Below are 14,969 nucleotides of genomic sequence, written 5' to 3'. Positions count from 1 at the left end.
GCTGCTTTGACTGGCCTGCACAGAGTCCTGACCTGAACCTGACAGAACACCTTTGGGATGAATTAGAACGGAAACTGAGAGCCAGGCCTTCTCCACCAACATCACCAATGAGCTTTTGGAAGAATGGTGGAAAATTCCTATAAACACACTACGCAAATTGTGGAAAAAGGTGCCGACATCATATTGAACTCTAAAAGTCAGGAATTTGTTCTAACATAGCATGAATACTCAAATCAAAATAATGAGCATCCAAGTTGGATTCAACAACAATGTCCACGCACCGCTTTTGCATCATGGCCTGGCATTTTTAGGACTTCCTTTAATAGCAGCTGCTTTGACTGGCCTGCACAGAGTCCTGACCTGAACCTGACAGAACACCTTTGGGATGAATTACAACGGAGACTGAGAGCCAGGCCTTCTCCACCAACATCACCAATGAGCTTTTGGAAGAATGGTGGGAAATTCCTGTAAACACACTCCACAAATTGTGGCAAAAGGTGCCGACATCATATTGAACTCTAAAAGTCAGGAATTTGTTCTAACATAGCATGAATACTCAAATCAAAATAATGAGCATCCAAGTTGGATTCAACAACAATGTCCACGCACCGCTTTTGCATCATGGCCTGGCATTTTTAAGACTTCCTTTGGTAGCAGCTGCTTTGACTGGCCTGCACAGAGTCCTAACCTGAACCTGACAGAACACCTTTGGGATGAATTAGAACGGAAACTGAGAGCCAGGCCTTCTCCACCAACATCACCAATGAGCTTTTGGAAGAATGGTGGAAAATTCCTATAAACACACTCCGCAAATTGTGGCAAAAGGGGCCGACATCATATTGAACTCTAAAAGTCAGGAATTTGTTCTAACACAGCATGAATACTCAAATCAAAATAATGAGCATCCAAGTTGGATTCAACAACAATGTCCACGCACAGCTTTTGCATCGTGGCCTGGCATTTTTAAGACTTCCTTTGGTAGCAGCTGCTTTGACTGGCCTGCACAGAGTCCTGACCTGAACCTGACAGAACACCTTTGGGATGAATTACAACGGAGACTGAGAGCCAAATACTTTTGGCAATACAGCAAATATTTATGAATACTATATTTAGGTTAACATCGGTTGACTCTGAAATATTGACACCACTTTTTACCGTATTTATTCATATTGTGTACAGTAAACCTGGTTGTGTCGCAGTTAAAGCTTCTTAAAGAGATACACACATCCAGGTATGTAACCCTCCTCCATCTCTGACACCGCTCTCTCCCACTCCTTCACCTCCAAGACCTCCACGGCACGCCACAGTCCTTCCTCCTCCATCCGCTTTGTCTCGCCCTCCAAGGCTAATTTGTAGCCGGCGTTGTCATGGTTACTCCTGGTCGTCATGCAGATGAGGCCCCCTGTGTCAAGTCAAGTTACTGCACACTGAAGCAGAACCACCCAGTTGGAACCAAGACCCTCACCCTGTTTGGCGGCCCGGCACAGCTCCCTGATGACCTCCACCCGAATGTGACCCACGCTCAGAGCTCCAACTATCAGCACTACGTCAAAGTCACCTGCAGGGGGAGACACAGAGTGATGTCATCTGTTGTAAACTCCCAACAGACACGAATGAATAACCTGATTGGACAGAAAGCGGCTCTTCTCCGAGCAGAACCAGCTTCAGGTCCTGGTACAGTCCGCTCTCTTTGGCCCGCTGCAGCATCGCCTGGCTTCCATCCACACCCACGAAATGTTCAAAACCATCTTTCTTCATCTGCACCACAGAAGAAGACACAACTATTATTAGATGCCACACTAATTGGCTTTGTTTAGCTTTGCACAGGGGTGTCCAAACTTTTGCCACCCAAAAATCAAAGCATGCAGGAGCCAATTTGGACATTTTTCAAAACCAATTCAATATTTTGATTTATTTTAACCTTTAGGGCTCCCTTAAGTTTGGTATCAGGGACACAGAAAGATCTCATAAAACTGATAAATATATTTTAAATATATTTAATATCAACTCTCAACACTCAAGACTTAAAACTCAAACACTTGACTCTGGACTTTGGACTCTGGACCCTCAACACTCAACACTCAACTCTCAAATCTCAACTCTCAACACCCAAACACTCAAACACTCGACTCGGGACTCTGGACTCGCAACACTCAACACTCAACACTCAACACTCAACACTCACCTTTCAACTCTCAACTCTCACCTTTCAACTCTCAACACTCAACACTCAAACACTCAAACACTCAACTCTCAACTCTCAACACTCAACACTCAACACTCAAACACTCAAACACTCGACTCGGGACTCTGGACTCGCAAAACTCAACACTCAACACTCAACTCTCAACACTCAACACTCAACACTCAAACACTCAAACACTCAAACACTCAAACACTCGACTCGGGACTCTGGACTCGCAACACTCAACACTCAACTCTCAACTTTCAACTCTCAACTCTCACCTTTCAACTCTCAACACTCAACACTCAAACACTCGCCTCTGGACTCTGGGCTCTGGACTCTCAACACTTAACACTCAACACTCAACACTCAACTCTCAACTCTCAACACTCAACACTCAACTCTAAACACTCAACACTCACCTTTCAACTCTCAACACTCAACACTCAACTGTTAATACTCAACACTCCAACACTTAAACACTCGACTCTGGGTGCTCAACACTCAACTCTCAACACTCAACTCTCAACACTCAACTCTCAACTCTCAACACTCAACACTCAACACTCAACTCTAAACCCTCAACACTCACCTTTCAACTCTCAACACTCAACACTGAACACTCAACTCTTAATACTCAACACTCCAACACTTAAACACTCGACTCTGGACGCTCAACACTCAACTCTCAACACTCAACTCTCAACACTCAACTCTCAGCTATCAACACTCAACACTCAACTTTCAACTCTCAACTCTCACCTTTCAACTCTCAATACTCAACACTCAAACACTCGACTCTGGACTCTCAACACTAAACACTCACCTCTCAACTCTCAACTCTCAACTCTCAACTCTCCACACACTCAACTCTCAACTCTCAACTCTGAACTCTCAACTCTCAACACTCAACTCTCAACACTCAACTTTCAACCCTCAACTCTAAACATTCAACACTCACCTTTCAACTCTCAACACTCAACACTCAACTCTTAACACTCAACACTCCAACACTTAAACACTCGACTCTGGACACTCAACACTCAACTCTCAACTCTCAACACTCAACACTCAATACCCAACACTCGACTCCGGACTCTCAACTTTCAACCCTCAACTCTCAACACTAACCTTTCAACTCTCAACACTCACCTTTCAACACTCAACTCTCAACACTCAACTCTCAACACTTAACTCTCAACACTCAACACTCAACACTCACCTTTCAACTCTCAAATCTCAACTCTCAACTCTCAACACCCAACTCTCAACACTCAACACTCACCTTTCAACACTCAACTCTCAACACCCAACACTCAACGCTCACCTTTCAACTCTCAAATCTCAACACTCAACTCTCAACACCCAACACTCAACACTCAACACTCAACACTCACCTTTCAACTCTCAAATCTCAACACTCAACTCTCAACTCTCAACTCTCAACACCCAACTCTCAACACTCAACACTCACCTTTCAACTCTCAAATCTCAACACTCAACTCTCAACTCTCAAATCTCAACACCCAACACTCAACTCTCAACACTCAACTTTCAACTCTCAAATCTCAACACTCAACTCTCAACTCTCAATTCTCAACACTCAACTCTCAACTCTCAACACTCAACACTCACCTTTCAACTCTCAAATCTCAACACTCAACTCTCAACTCTCAAATCTCAACACCCAACACTCAACTCTCAACACTCAACTTTCAACTCTCAAATCTCAACACTCAACTCTCAACTCTCAACACCCAACACTCAACACTCAACACTCAACACTCAACACTCACCTTTCAACTCTCAAATCTCAACACTCAACTCTCAACTCTCAATTCTCAACACTCAACTCTCAACTCTCAAATCTCAACACTCAACTCTCAACACTCAACTCTCAACTCTCAACTCTCAAATCTCAACACTCAACTCTCAACTCTCAACACCCAACACTCACCTTTCAACTCTCAAATCTCAACACTCAACACTCAACTTTCAACCCTCAAATCTCAACACTCAACTCTCAACTCTCAATTCTCAACACTCAACTCTCAACTCTCAACACTCAACTTTCAACTCTCAAATCTCAACACTCAACTCTCAACTCTCAACACTCAACACTCAACACTCAACACTCACCTTTCAACTCTCAAATCTCAACACTCAACTCTCAACACTCAAATCTCAACACTCAACTCTCAACACTCAAATCTCAACTCTCAAATCTCAACACTCAACTCTCAACTCTCAACACCCAACACTCACCTTTCAACTCTCAAATCTCAACACTCAACTCTCAACACTCAACTTTCAACCCTCAAATCTCAACACTCAACTCTCAACTCTCAATTCTCAACACTCAACTCTCAACTCTCAACACTCAACTCTCAACTCTCAACTCTCAACTCTCAACTCTCAACACTCAACACTCAACTCTCAACTCTCAACTCTATAGATTCCAGCTCCTGTTGCTACCCCGCCGCTAAATATTCTCTTTCTCAGTTATTTTGTAGTTTAGATTTACATTTTTTATGCTCAACCATTCTGTCTTCCCCTTAATAATCCAGTTTTAAACTACCGACTTGGATCATTCTTTTTTTGTTCGTCACCAACTTTTGAGGTTGACACTCTTTTGCTCGCGACCCTCTCCGAGGTTGAAAAACTGTCAGCTCAGTCGTCCGAATTTTACCGTAAAAAACAGTGGTAGTGATTTTTCTATCTACTGCAATTTACTGGGGCAGCACGGTTGTACAGAGGGTAGTATGTGTGCCTCACAATACGAAGGTCCTGAGTTCGATACTGGGCTTGGTATCTTTCTGTGTGGAGTTTGCATGTTCTCCCCGTGACTGCGTGGGTTCCCTCCGGGTACTCCGGGTTCCTCCCACCTCCAAAGACATGCATCTGGAGCAAGGTTGATTAGCAACACTAAATTGACCCTAGTGGGGGTTTTTTCCGTCTTTTGTCAAGTTTTGTCCATTTTGCTAACTCGGTATATGAGTCCCAAAAAGACAGCGTGGAAAGAAGGTAGGGGTCCCTGTGGATTTTTTATTTTTATTTATGATGCTCTCACAATGTTGAAGAATCGACGAAGCAAGCGTCAAGCGAGTTTAATTGTGATGAGACATGACTTTCCTGGAAAAAAATATGCCAAAGCAGACTTATTTTACAGTGGAGGGGAAGACTTCCTGTCCAACAACACCCCGGATTATGGACCGGAAGACCGATCCTGGGTACCAGTCTTCCGGTCCATAATCCTCGCAGTCGACCAGGTAATGGAACGCTCTGCCCTGTTGACAAACTTTGAGGATCTCTTTAACGGTTCAAACAGGGTCGCCATTCTCGAGATCACTTTTCACAAACCCTGTTAAAGAACCAATGAGGTTTGTAAACCGAGGTATGTTAAATCATAATTTATTTGACAAATAAATTAAATGACTTTAAGGATTGAAATTAATACTGTGATTCATTCAATGAATAATTTCTGAAAAATTGCTCCCAAAAAGCATGTTGGATGTTTCTATCTTGCCGATTGTATTGTACCATATGTCAATCAATCAATCAATCAATGTTTACTTATATAGCCCTAAATCACTAGTGTCTCAAAGGGCTGCACAAACCACTACGACATCCTCGGTAGGCCCACATAAGGGCAAGGAAAACTCACACCCAGTGGGACATCGGGGACAATAATGACTATGAGAACCTTGGAGAGGAGGAAAGCAATGGATGTTGAGCGGGTCTAACATGATACTGTGAAAGTTCAATCCACAATGGATCCAACACAGTCGCGAGAGTCCAGTCCAAAGCGGATCCAACACAGCAGCGAGAGTCCCGTTCACAGCGGAGCCAGCAGGAAACCATCCCAAGCGGAGGCGGATCAGCAGCGCAGAGATGTCCCCAGCCGATACACAGACGAGCAGTACATGGCCACCGGATCGGACCGGACCCCCTCCACAGGGGAGAGTGGGACATAGAAGAAAAAGAAAAGAAACAGCAGATCAACTGGTCTAAAAAGGGAGTCTATTTAAAGGCTAGAGTATACAAATGAGTTTTAAGGTGAGACTTAAATGCTTCTACTGAGGTGGCATCTCGAACAGTTACCGGGAGGGCATTCCAGAGTACTGGAGCCCGAACGGAAAACGCTCTATAGCCCGCAGACTTTTTTTGGGCTTTGGGAATCACTAACAAGACAATTTCTTGTCTCGGCAAGAAATCTGCGTTCAAAAGACGCCGGCTTATTAGTGATTCCTAGAGCCCAAAAAAAGTCTGCGGGCTATAGAGCATTTTCCGTTCGGGCTCCAGTACTCTGGAATGCCCTCCCGGTAACAGTTCGAGATGCTACCTCAGTAGAAGCATTTAAGTCTCACCTTAAAACTCATCTATATAGTCCAGCCTTTAAATAGACCTCCTTTTTAGACCAGTTGATCTGCCGCTTCTTTTCTTTCTCCTATGTCCCCCCCTCCCTGGTGGAGGGGGTCCGGTCCAATGACCATGGATGAAGTACTGGCTGTCCAGAGTCGAGACCCAGGATGGACCGCTCGCCTGTGTATCAGTTGGGGACATCTCTACGCTGCTGATCCGCCTCCGCTTGAGATGGTTTCCTGTGGACGGGACTCTCGCTGCTGTCTTGGATCCGCTTTGAACTGAACTCTCGCGCCTGTGTTGGAGCCACTATGGATTGAACTTTCACAGTATCATGTTAGACCCGCTCGACATCCATTGCTTTCGGTCCCCTAGAGGGGTGGGGGTTGCCCACATCTGAGGTCCTCTCCAAGGTTTCTCATAGTCAGCATTGTCACTGGCGTCCCACTGGATGTGAATTCTCCCTGCCCACTGGGTGTGAGTTTTCCTTGCCCTTTTGTGGGTTCTTCCGAGGATGTTGTAGTCGTAATGATTTGTGCAGTCCTTTGAGACATTTGTGATTTGGGGCTATATAAATAAACATTGATTGATTGATCATTGATTGATGAGTGTTCATTAATTGCTACGTTTACCATTTTGGCCACCATTCCTGTGCCGCAGGCTACGTCCAACACCACAGCGGCCTGGCGGTCTCCACGAAAGTGGGCGGCGGCGGTTCTGGCTGCGATGATGGGTGCACGAAAGTCGAAAACTGCACAATCCTGTTGGGAGGAGTGGGAATTTCAGAACAAAAACTTTATTGACACAGTGTTCTGAAAATTACTTTAAAAAGTAGTTAATGGTAGTTTTTCCTTCCTTTTACCAAACATGAGTAATAAAAGTATGTTACTTAAAAAAGAACATTCAAATATCTTACATATGCAGTTGGGAGACGTTTGCTACGACCTACTCAGTGGCCTAGTGATTAGGGCAGACCTGGGCAAATTAAGTCCTGGGGGCCACATGCGGCCCGTTAAGCTTTTCAATCTGTCCCGCCCGACATTCCCAAATATTTTATTGACATATTTTAAAGGGGAACATTATCAGCAGACCTATGTAAGCGTCAATATATACCTTGATGGTGCAGAAAAAAGACCATATATTTTTGTAACCGATTTCCGAACTCTAAATGGGTGAATTTTGGCGAATTAAACCCCTTTCTGTTTATCGGGCTTTTAGCGATGACGTCAGAATGTGACGTCGCCGAGGTAACACAGCCGCCATTTTCATTTTCACATTACAAACATTGGGTCTCAGCTCTGTTATTTTCCGTTTTTTCGACTATTTTTTGGAACCTTGGAGACATCATGCCTCGTCGGTGTGTTGTCGGAGGGTGTAACAACACTAACAGGGAGGGATTCAAGTTGCACCACTGGCCCGAAGATGCGAAAGTGTCTGCCGCCAGACCCCCATTGAATGTACCAAAGAGTCTCCACATTTTACCGGCGATGTTAAGACAGACATGGCACAGAGATGTATGGATAACCTGCAGATGCATTTGCAACAATAAAGTCAACGAAATCACAAAGGTGAGTTTTGTTGATGTTGTTGACTTATGTGCTAATCAGACATATTTGGTCGCGGCGTGAGTGCCAGCTAATCGATGCTAACATGCTACGCTAATCGATGCTAACATGCTATTTATTGGCAGTGCTAAAGCAGACATGGCACAGAGATGTATGGATAACCTGCAGATACATTTGCAACGGTAAAGTCAACAAATTCACAAAGGTGAGTTTTGTTGATGTTGACTGCCAGCTAATCGATGCTAACATGCTATTTACCGGCAGTGCTAAAGCAGACATGGCACAGAGATGTATGGATAACCTGCAGATGCATTTGCAACGATAAAGTCAACGAAATCACAAAGGTGAGTTTTGTTGATGTTGACTTATGTGCTAATCAGACATATTTGGTCGCGGCGTGACTGCCAGCTAATCGATGCTAACATGCTACGCTAATCGATGCTAACATGCTATTGGGACGGCGTGGCGCAGTGGGAGAGTGGCCGTGCGCAACCCGAGGGTCCCTGGTTCAAATCCCACCTAGTACCAACTTCGTCACGTCCGTTGTGTCCTGAGCAAGACACTTCACCCTTGCTCCTGATGGGTGCTGGTTGGCGCCTTGCATGGCAGCTCCCTCCTTCAGTGTGTGAATGTGTGTGTGAATGGGTAAATGTGGAAGTAGTGTCAAAGCGCTTTGAGTACCTTGAAGGTAGAAAAGCGCTATAAAAGTACAACCCATTTATTTACCGGCAGTGCTAAAGCAGACATGGCACAGAGATGTATGGATAACCTGCAGATACATTTGCAACGGTAAAGTCAACAAATTCACAAAGGTGAGTTTTGTTGATGTTGACTGCCAGCTAATCGATGCTAACATGCCACGCTAATCGATGCTAACATGCTATTTACCGGCGGCGCTAAAGCAGACATGGCACAGAGATGTATGGATAACCTGCAGATACATTTGCAACGATAAAGTCAACAAATTCACAAAGGTGAGTTTTGTTGATGTTGACTGCCAGCTAATCGATGCTAACATGCTATTTACCGGCAGTGCTAAAGCAGACATGGCACAGAGATGTATGGATAACCTGCAGATGCATTTGCAACTATATTACGTTTCCTTCCACTCACATTTAATGCGAAACAAACACTTACCAATGGACGGATTTAAGTTGCTCCAGTGTCACAAGATGCGAAAGTCCTGATCGTTTGGTCCGCACATTTTACCGGCGATGCTAACGCAGCTATTCGGCCATGCTATGGCTATGAATAGCGTCAATAGCTATTCGCTCAATAGCTTCAGTTTCTTCTTCAATACTTTCATACGTTTCAATACATGCGTAATCTGTTGAATCGCTTAAGCCGCTGAAATCCGAGTCCGAATCCGAGCTAATGTCACTATATCTTGCCGTTTGCATTGGCAGCACTGTATGACGTCACAGGGAAATGGATAGTCGCATCGCAAATAGCGAAAATCAAGCACTTTAAAGCTTTTTTTTAGGGATATTCGGAGACCGGTAAAATTTTGAAAAAAACTTAAAAAAATACAACATGCCACTGGGAACTGATTTTTATTGTTTTTAACCCTTTTGAAATTGTGATAATGTTCCCCTTTAAGATGGAAAGTGAAGCTGCCATTATGATGTGCAGTGATGTTCCAAATGACCATAAGACCGATTTTTTAATTTTATTTTAATCTTCTATTTTTTTCTTCCCCACCCACCCACCCACCCCCCCTGCTTACCTGTATCTCATCTTTTTGGTAAGGGGCACTGGAAGCCGGCAGACCCGTCAGCGATCCTGTTCTGTCTCCCTGTAATGTTTGTCTAAACTTGAATGGGATTGTGCTGAAAACTGTAATTTTCCTGAAGGAACTCTCCTGACGGAATAAATAAAGTACTATCTAATCTATCTATCTAATCTAAGTCTTGAACTATACAACATATTTCAATGGTTGGAATCTGCGCTTTTGAATGATATTTTAGTGACTTGTTGTCCTGATGGCAAAATTATTTTGGTACTTTTCGGTACTATAAGATACTTTTCTGTGTCCTTGTCTCATCTGAACTTTTTTGAAGCCCCTTTCTTTTGCGCTGTCCTCTAATCTAATACATCAAATATGAATATGATCAGCTGGACTCTTGACGCTTTTGACACAGTCTTTTCGACAAGGAAAAGAGGTTCGGGGGAGCCTGGCTGCCTTGATGGAACCACTGCTGTGGGGTCCGTGACAGATTCCTGGGATAAATGCAGACCCATGTGCTCCTCAGTTCTTTCCATCGAGGACGTGGAAGACATCTACCTATTTGGAACAGTGATTGGGCTGGGTATTGCTCTGGTGTATGGTCAAATTCAGAAGACGATGGCACCCAACGACTGTTCAATGCAATGGAAGGATTGGGTCGGGCTGTGGGAACACAGACTGGAGCAATTTCTGATTTGAATCGCAAAATGGATCTCATCTTGGAGAAGTTTGCTGAGAAGGAATACTTAAATTGAATTTGAGAGATCCAGCACGGACACAGAGCAGGCAAGTCATTGTTTGGTCTTCTCGAAGAAAAACAACATTTTAATCTACGATTTGACTCCCTCGAATGGCCTTGATGCAATCAGGAACAGGCTGTTCTGAAGAACTGTCCGGAGGACTCTTTAAAGATGGACGCTTTTCAACTTCCTTTTTTTCAACAACGCCTGGTGTCGAACCTGGAGATCGGCCCCAGTCCACAAAAACATTTCAACATCTCACCCAAGTTAATTAGGCATACATGCATGCACACACCCTCCCCAAATCAACGCCTTCACCACTTGTTAATTCCTCCGGGGTTGTGGATGGCAGGGTTCGGTCCTTGGCCCTGTACTCTTCAGCATCTACATGCTGCCGCTAGGTGATGTCATACGCAAATACTGTATTAGCTTTCACTGTTATGCTGATGACACCCAACTCTACATGCCCCTAAAGCTGACCAACACGCCGGACTGGTCCATCAGTGCTAAATATTATAAACTTATCACTTTCCTCGGGCACTGTTCCCCTAGCATTCAAAAAAGCGGTTATTCATCCTCTTCTTAAAAGACCTAACCTCGATCCTGACCTCATGGTGAACTACCGACCGGTGTCTCACCTTCCCTTTATTTCAAAAATCCTCGAAAAAATTGTTGCGGAGCAGTTAAATGAACACTTAGCGTCTAACAATCTATGTGAAACCTTTCAATCCGGTTTCAGGGCAAATCACTCCACGGAGACAACCCTCGCAAAAATGACTAATGATCTATTGCTAACGATGGATTCTGATGCGTCATCTATGTTGCTGCTCCTCGATCTTAGCGCTGCTTTCGATACTGTCGATCATAATATTTGATTAGAACGTATCAAAACCCGAATTGGTATGTCAGACTTAGCCCTGTCTTGGTTTAACTCTTATCTTACTGATAGGATGCAGTGTGTCTCCCATAACAATGTGACCTCGGACTAAGTTAAGGTAACGTGTGGAGTTCCCCAGGGTTCGGTCCTTGGCCCTGCACTCTTCAGCATCTACATGCTGCCGCTAGGTGACATCATACGCAAATACGGTATTAGCTTTCACTGTTATGCTGATGACACCCAACTTTACATGCCCCTAAAGCTGACCAACACGCCGGATTGTAGTCAGCTGGAGGCGTGTCTTAATGAAATTAAACAATGGATGTCCGCTAACTTTTTGCAACTCAACGCCAAAAAAACGGAAATGCTGATTATCGGTCCTGCTAGACACCGACCTCTATTTAATAATACAACTCTAACGTTTGACAACCAAACAATTAAACAAGGCGACACAGTAAAGAATCTGGGTGTTATCTTTGAGCCAACTCTCTCCTTTGAGTCACACATTAAAAGCGTTACTAAAACGGCCTTCTTTCATCTCCGTAATATCGCTAAAATTCGCTCCATTTTGTCCACTAAAGACGCCGAGATCATTATCCATGCGTTTGTTACGTCTCGCCTCGATTACTGTAACGTATTATTTTCGGGTCTCCCCATGTCTAGCATTAAAAGATTACAGTTGGTACAAAATGCGGCTGCTAGACTTTTGACAAGAACAAGAAAGTTTGATCACATTACGCCTGTACTGGCTCACCTGCACTGGCTTCCTGTGCACTTAAGGTGTGACTTTAAGGTTTTACTACTTACGTATAAAATACTACACGGTCTAGCTCCATCTTATCTTGCCGATTGTATTGTACCATATGTCCCGGCAAGAAATCTGCGTTCAAAGGACTCCGGCTTGTTAGTGATTCCCATCCATCCATCCATTTTCTACCGCTTATTCCCTTTTGGGGTCGCGGGGGGCGCTGGCGCCTATCTCAGCTACAATCGGGCGGAAGGCGGGGTACACCCTGGACAAGTCGCCACCTCATCGCAGGGCCAACACAGATAGATTTCCCAAAGCCCAAAAAAGTCTGCGGGCTATAGAGCGTTTTCCGTTCGGGCTCCAGTACTCTGGAATGCCCTCCCGCTAACAGTTCGAGATGCTACCTCAGTAGAAGCATTTAAGTCTCACCTTAAAACTCATCTGTATATTCTAGCCTTTAAATAGACCTCCTTTTTAGACCAGTTGATCTGCCGCTTCTTTTCTTTATCCTATGTCCCCCCCCTCCCTTGTGGAGGGGGTCCGGTCTGATGACCATGGATGAAGTACTGGCTGTCCAGAGTCGAGACCCAGGATGGAACGCTCGTCTATATCGGTTGGGGACATCTCTACGCTGCTGATCCGCCTCCGCTTGAGATGGTTTCCTGTGGACGGGACTCTCGCTGCTGTCTTGGATCCACTTTGAACTGAACTCTCGCGGCTGTGTTGGAGCCACTATGGATTGAACTTTCACAGTATCATGTTAGACCCGCTCGACATCCATTGCTTTCGGTCCCCTAGAGGGGGGGGGTTGCCCACATCTGAGGTCCTCTCCAAGGTTTCTCATAGTCAGCATTGTCACTGGCGTCCCACTGGATGTGAATTCTCCCTGCCCACTGGGTGTGAGTTTTCCTTGCCCTTTTGTGGGTTCTTCCGAGGATGTTGTAGTCGTAATGATTTGTGCAGTCCTTTGAGACATTTGTGATTTGGGGCTATATAAATAAACATTGATTGATTGATTTGATTTGATTTAATGCAGTTCTGAGTGTTGCTGGGTCAGGTTTGGTTTTGGAATTGGATTGCATTGTTATTGTATTGCTGAGTATTGTTTTGTTGGATTGATAAAAAAAAATAATAATAATAATTAAAAAAATTTAAAAATGAAAAAAAAAGAAGCGATTTTTTAAAAATGAGAATCAATTCTGAACCGCACAACGTGAGAATCGCGATTTTTTTCCCCACACCCCTAGTTGGCAAGTATGGTGCCGGAACATAGTTTTTTTTAAGTATATTTAACTGCTCCGCAACAATTTTTTCGAGGATTTTTGAAATAAAGGGAAGGTGAGACACCGGTCGGTAGTTCACCATGAGGTAAGGATCGAGGTTAGGTCTTTTAAGAAGAGGATGAATAACCGCTTTTTTGAATGCTAGGGGAACAGTGCCCGAGGAAAGTGATAAGGGCGGTATAGCTCGGTTGGTAGAGTGGCCGTGCCAGCAACTTGAGGGTTGCAGGTTCGATTCCCGCTTCCGCCATCCTAGTCACTGCCGTTGTGTCCTTGGGCAAGACACTTTACCCACCTGCTCCCAGTGCCACCCACACTGGTTTAAATGTAACTTAGATATTGGGTTTCACTATGTAAAGCGCTTTGAGTCACTAGAGAAAAGCGCTATATAAATATAATTCACTAATTCACTAATTACTCTCCATTCCCCGAACTCACTCTTCCTCTGTGACTTCCATGTTTCCGTTGTACTCGTATTTAGCGGCCCTTTACTTCTGCCGCTTCGTGTCTTCGACGATCAGGGAGAGCTTTTATTATTTACACATTGCACATTTTGTAGCACACAATTAAATACATGCAGGAGAAACCCTGGACTGTCAATCAATCATCACTGCTAGCAGCCACTAGGGGGCCACAAGGGGTGTGATTGCTATGATATGTTGGCAACAAGCGACCTGCTCGTAGTGGCTGGCCCAGCTGTCGTAGAAGTCCATCTTCTCCGCTGTCGTGCTGATCTTATGAGCTGACAGGACGAGTTCTCTGACGACATCAAACGTGCGGCTCTCTGCAGCAGACATTTTGTGTACGCACCTGTCAAAAGTGAGAAGCAGACACACAACGTGACTCAAATTGATCGTACCGTACTCAAAATCCTTTTGTTTCCTCAAAACTCGACAGTGCGCCCAATGTACGGAATAGTTCTCGTTTTGCTTACCGACCTTGAAGCAATTCAATTTGGTGCATGGCGTTATGATAAGTGTGAGCAGTAGATGGCAGTCAAACATAAGAGATAGGTGTAGACTGCAACATGATGGCAATATGACTCAAGTAAACGACACCAACATTTTTTGGGGCAATATGACTCAAGTAAACGACACCAACATTTTTGGGGCAATATGACTCAAGTAAACAACACCGACATTGAAAATATAGAACATTATACACGCCGCTCAAAAATCTATCAAAATGTTTTAGTACGACTTCGGTAAGCTAGGAAGCCGTGCCGCTTGATGGATTTTCGGTCATGTACTGCTTGCCTGTGTATCGGCTGGGGACATCTCTGTGCTGCTGATCCGCCTCCGCTTGGGATGGTTTCCTGCTGGCTCCGCTGTGAACGGGACTCTCGCTGCTGTGTTGGACCCGCTTTGGACTGGACTCTCGCGACTGTGTTGGATCCATTATGGATTGAACTTTCACAGTATCATGTTAGACCCGCTCGACATCCATTGCTTTCCTCCTCTCCAAGGTTCTCATAGTCATCTTTGTC

At 44.4% G+C, this 14,969-nt stretch overlaps 1 protein-coding gene across 2 annotated transcripts in view; it reads right to left on the bottom strand.

Moving 5' to 3' along the window:
• Positions 1–1,136: 1,136 nt before the first annotated feature.
• Positions 1,137–14,969, bottom strand: part of LOC133551969 (methyltransferase-like protein 27) — a 19,722-nt gene continuing 5,889 nt past the window's right edge. The window contains exons 2-6 of one of the 2 annotated variants that reach the window (XM_061899181.1): positions 14,158–14,293; positions 7,180–7,308; positions 1,623–1,758; positions 1,466–1,558; positions 1,137–1,377 (exon numbers count right to left, since the gene is read on the bottom strand). In XM_061899181.1, the coding sequence (XP_061755165.1) occupies positions 1,346–1,377; positions 1,466–1,558; positions 1,623–1,758; positions 7,180–7,308; positions 14,158–14,280 (513 nt within the window). In that variant the 5' untranslated portion in view covers positions 14,281–14,293 and the 3' untranslated portion in view covers positions 1,137–1,345. Of the gene's footprint in view, positions 1,403–1,465; positions 1,559–1,622; positions 1,759–7,179; positions 7,309–14,157; positions 14,294–14,969 lie in introns of both variants that reach the window. The other variant, XM_061899180.1, reaches the window with a different exon arrangement.

Source organism: Nerophis ophidion, linkage group LG04, assembly GCF_033978795.1.
Source record: "Nerophis ophidion isolate RoL-2023_Sa linkage group LG04, RoL_Noph_v1.0, whole genome shotgun sequence".
Classification (NCBI taxonomy): Eukaryota; Metazoa; Chordata; class Actinopteri; order Syngnathiformes; family Syngnathidae; genus Nerophis; species Nerophis ophidion.
The sequence above is the reverse complement of the archived record's forward strand: the minus strand, read 5'-3'. Positions and strand labels throughout refer to the sequence as shown.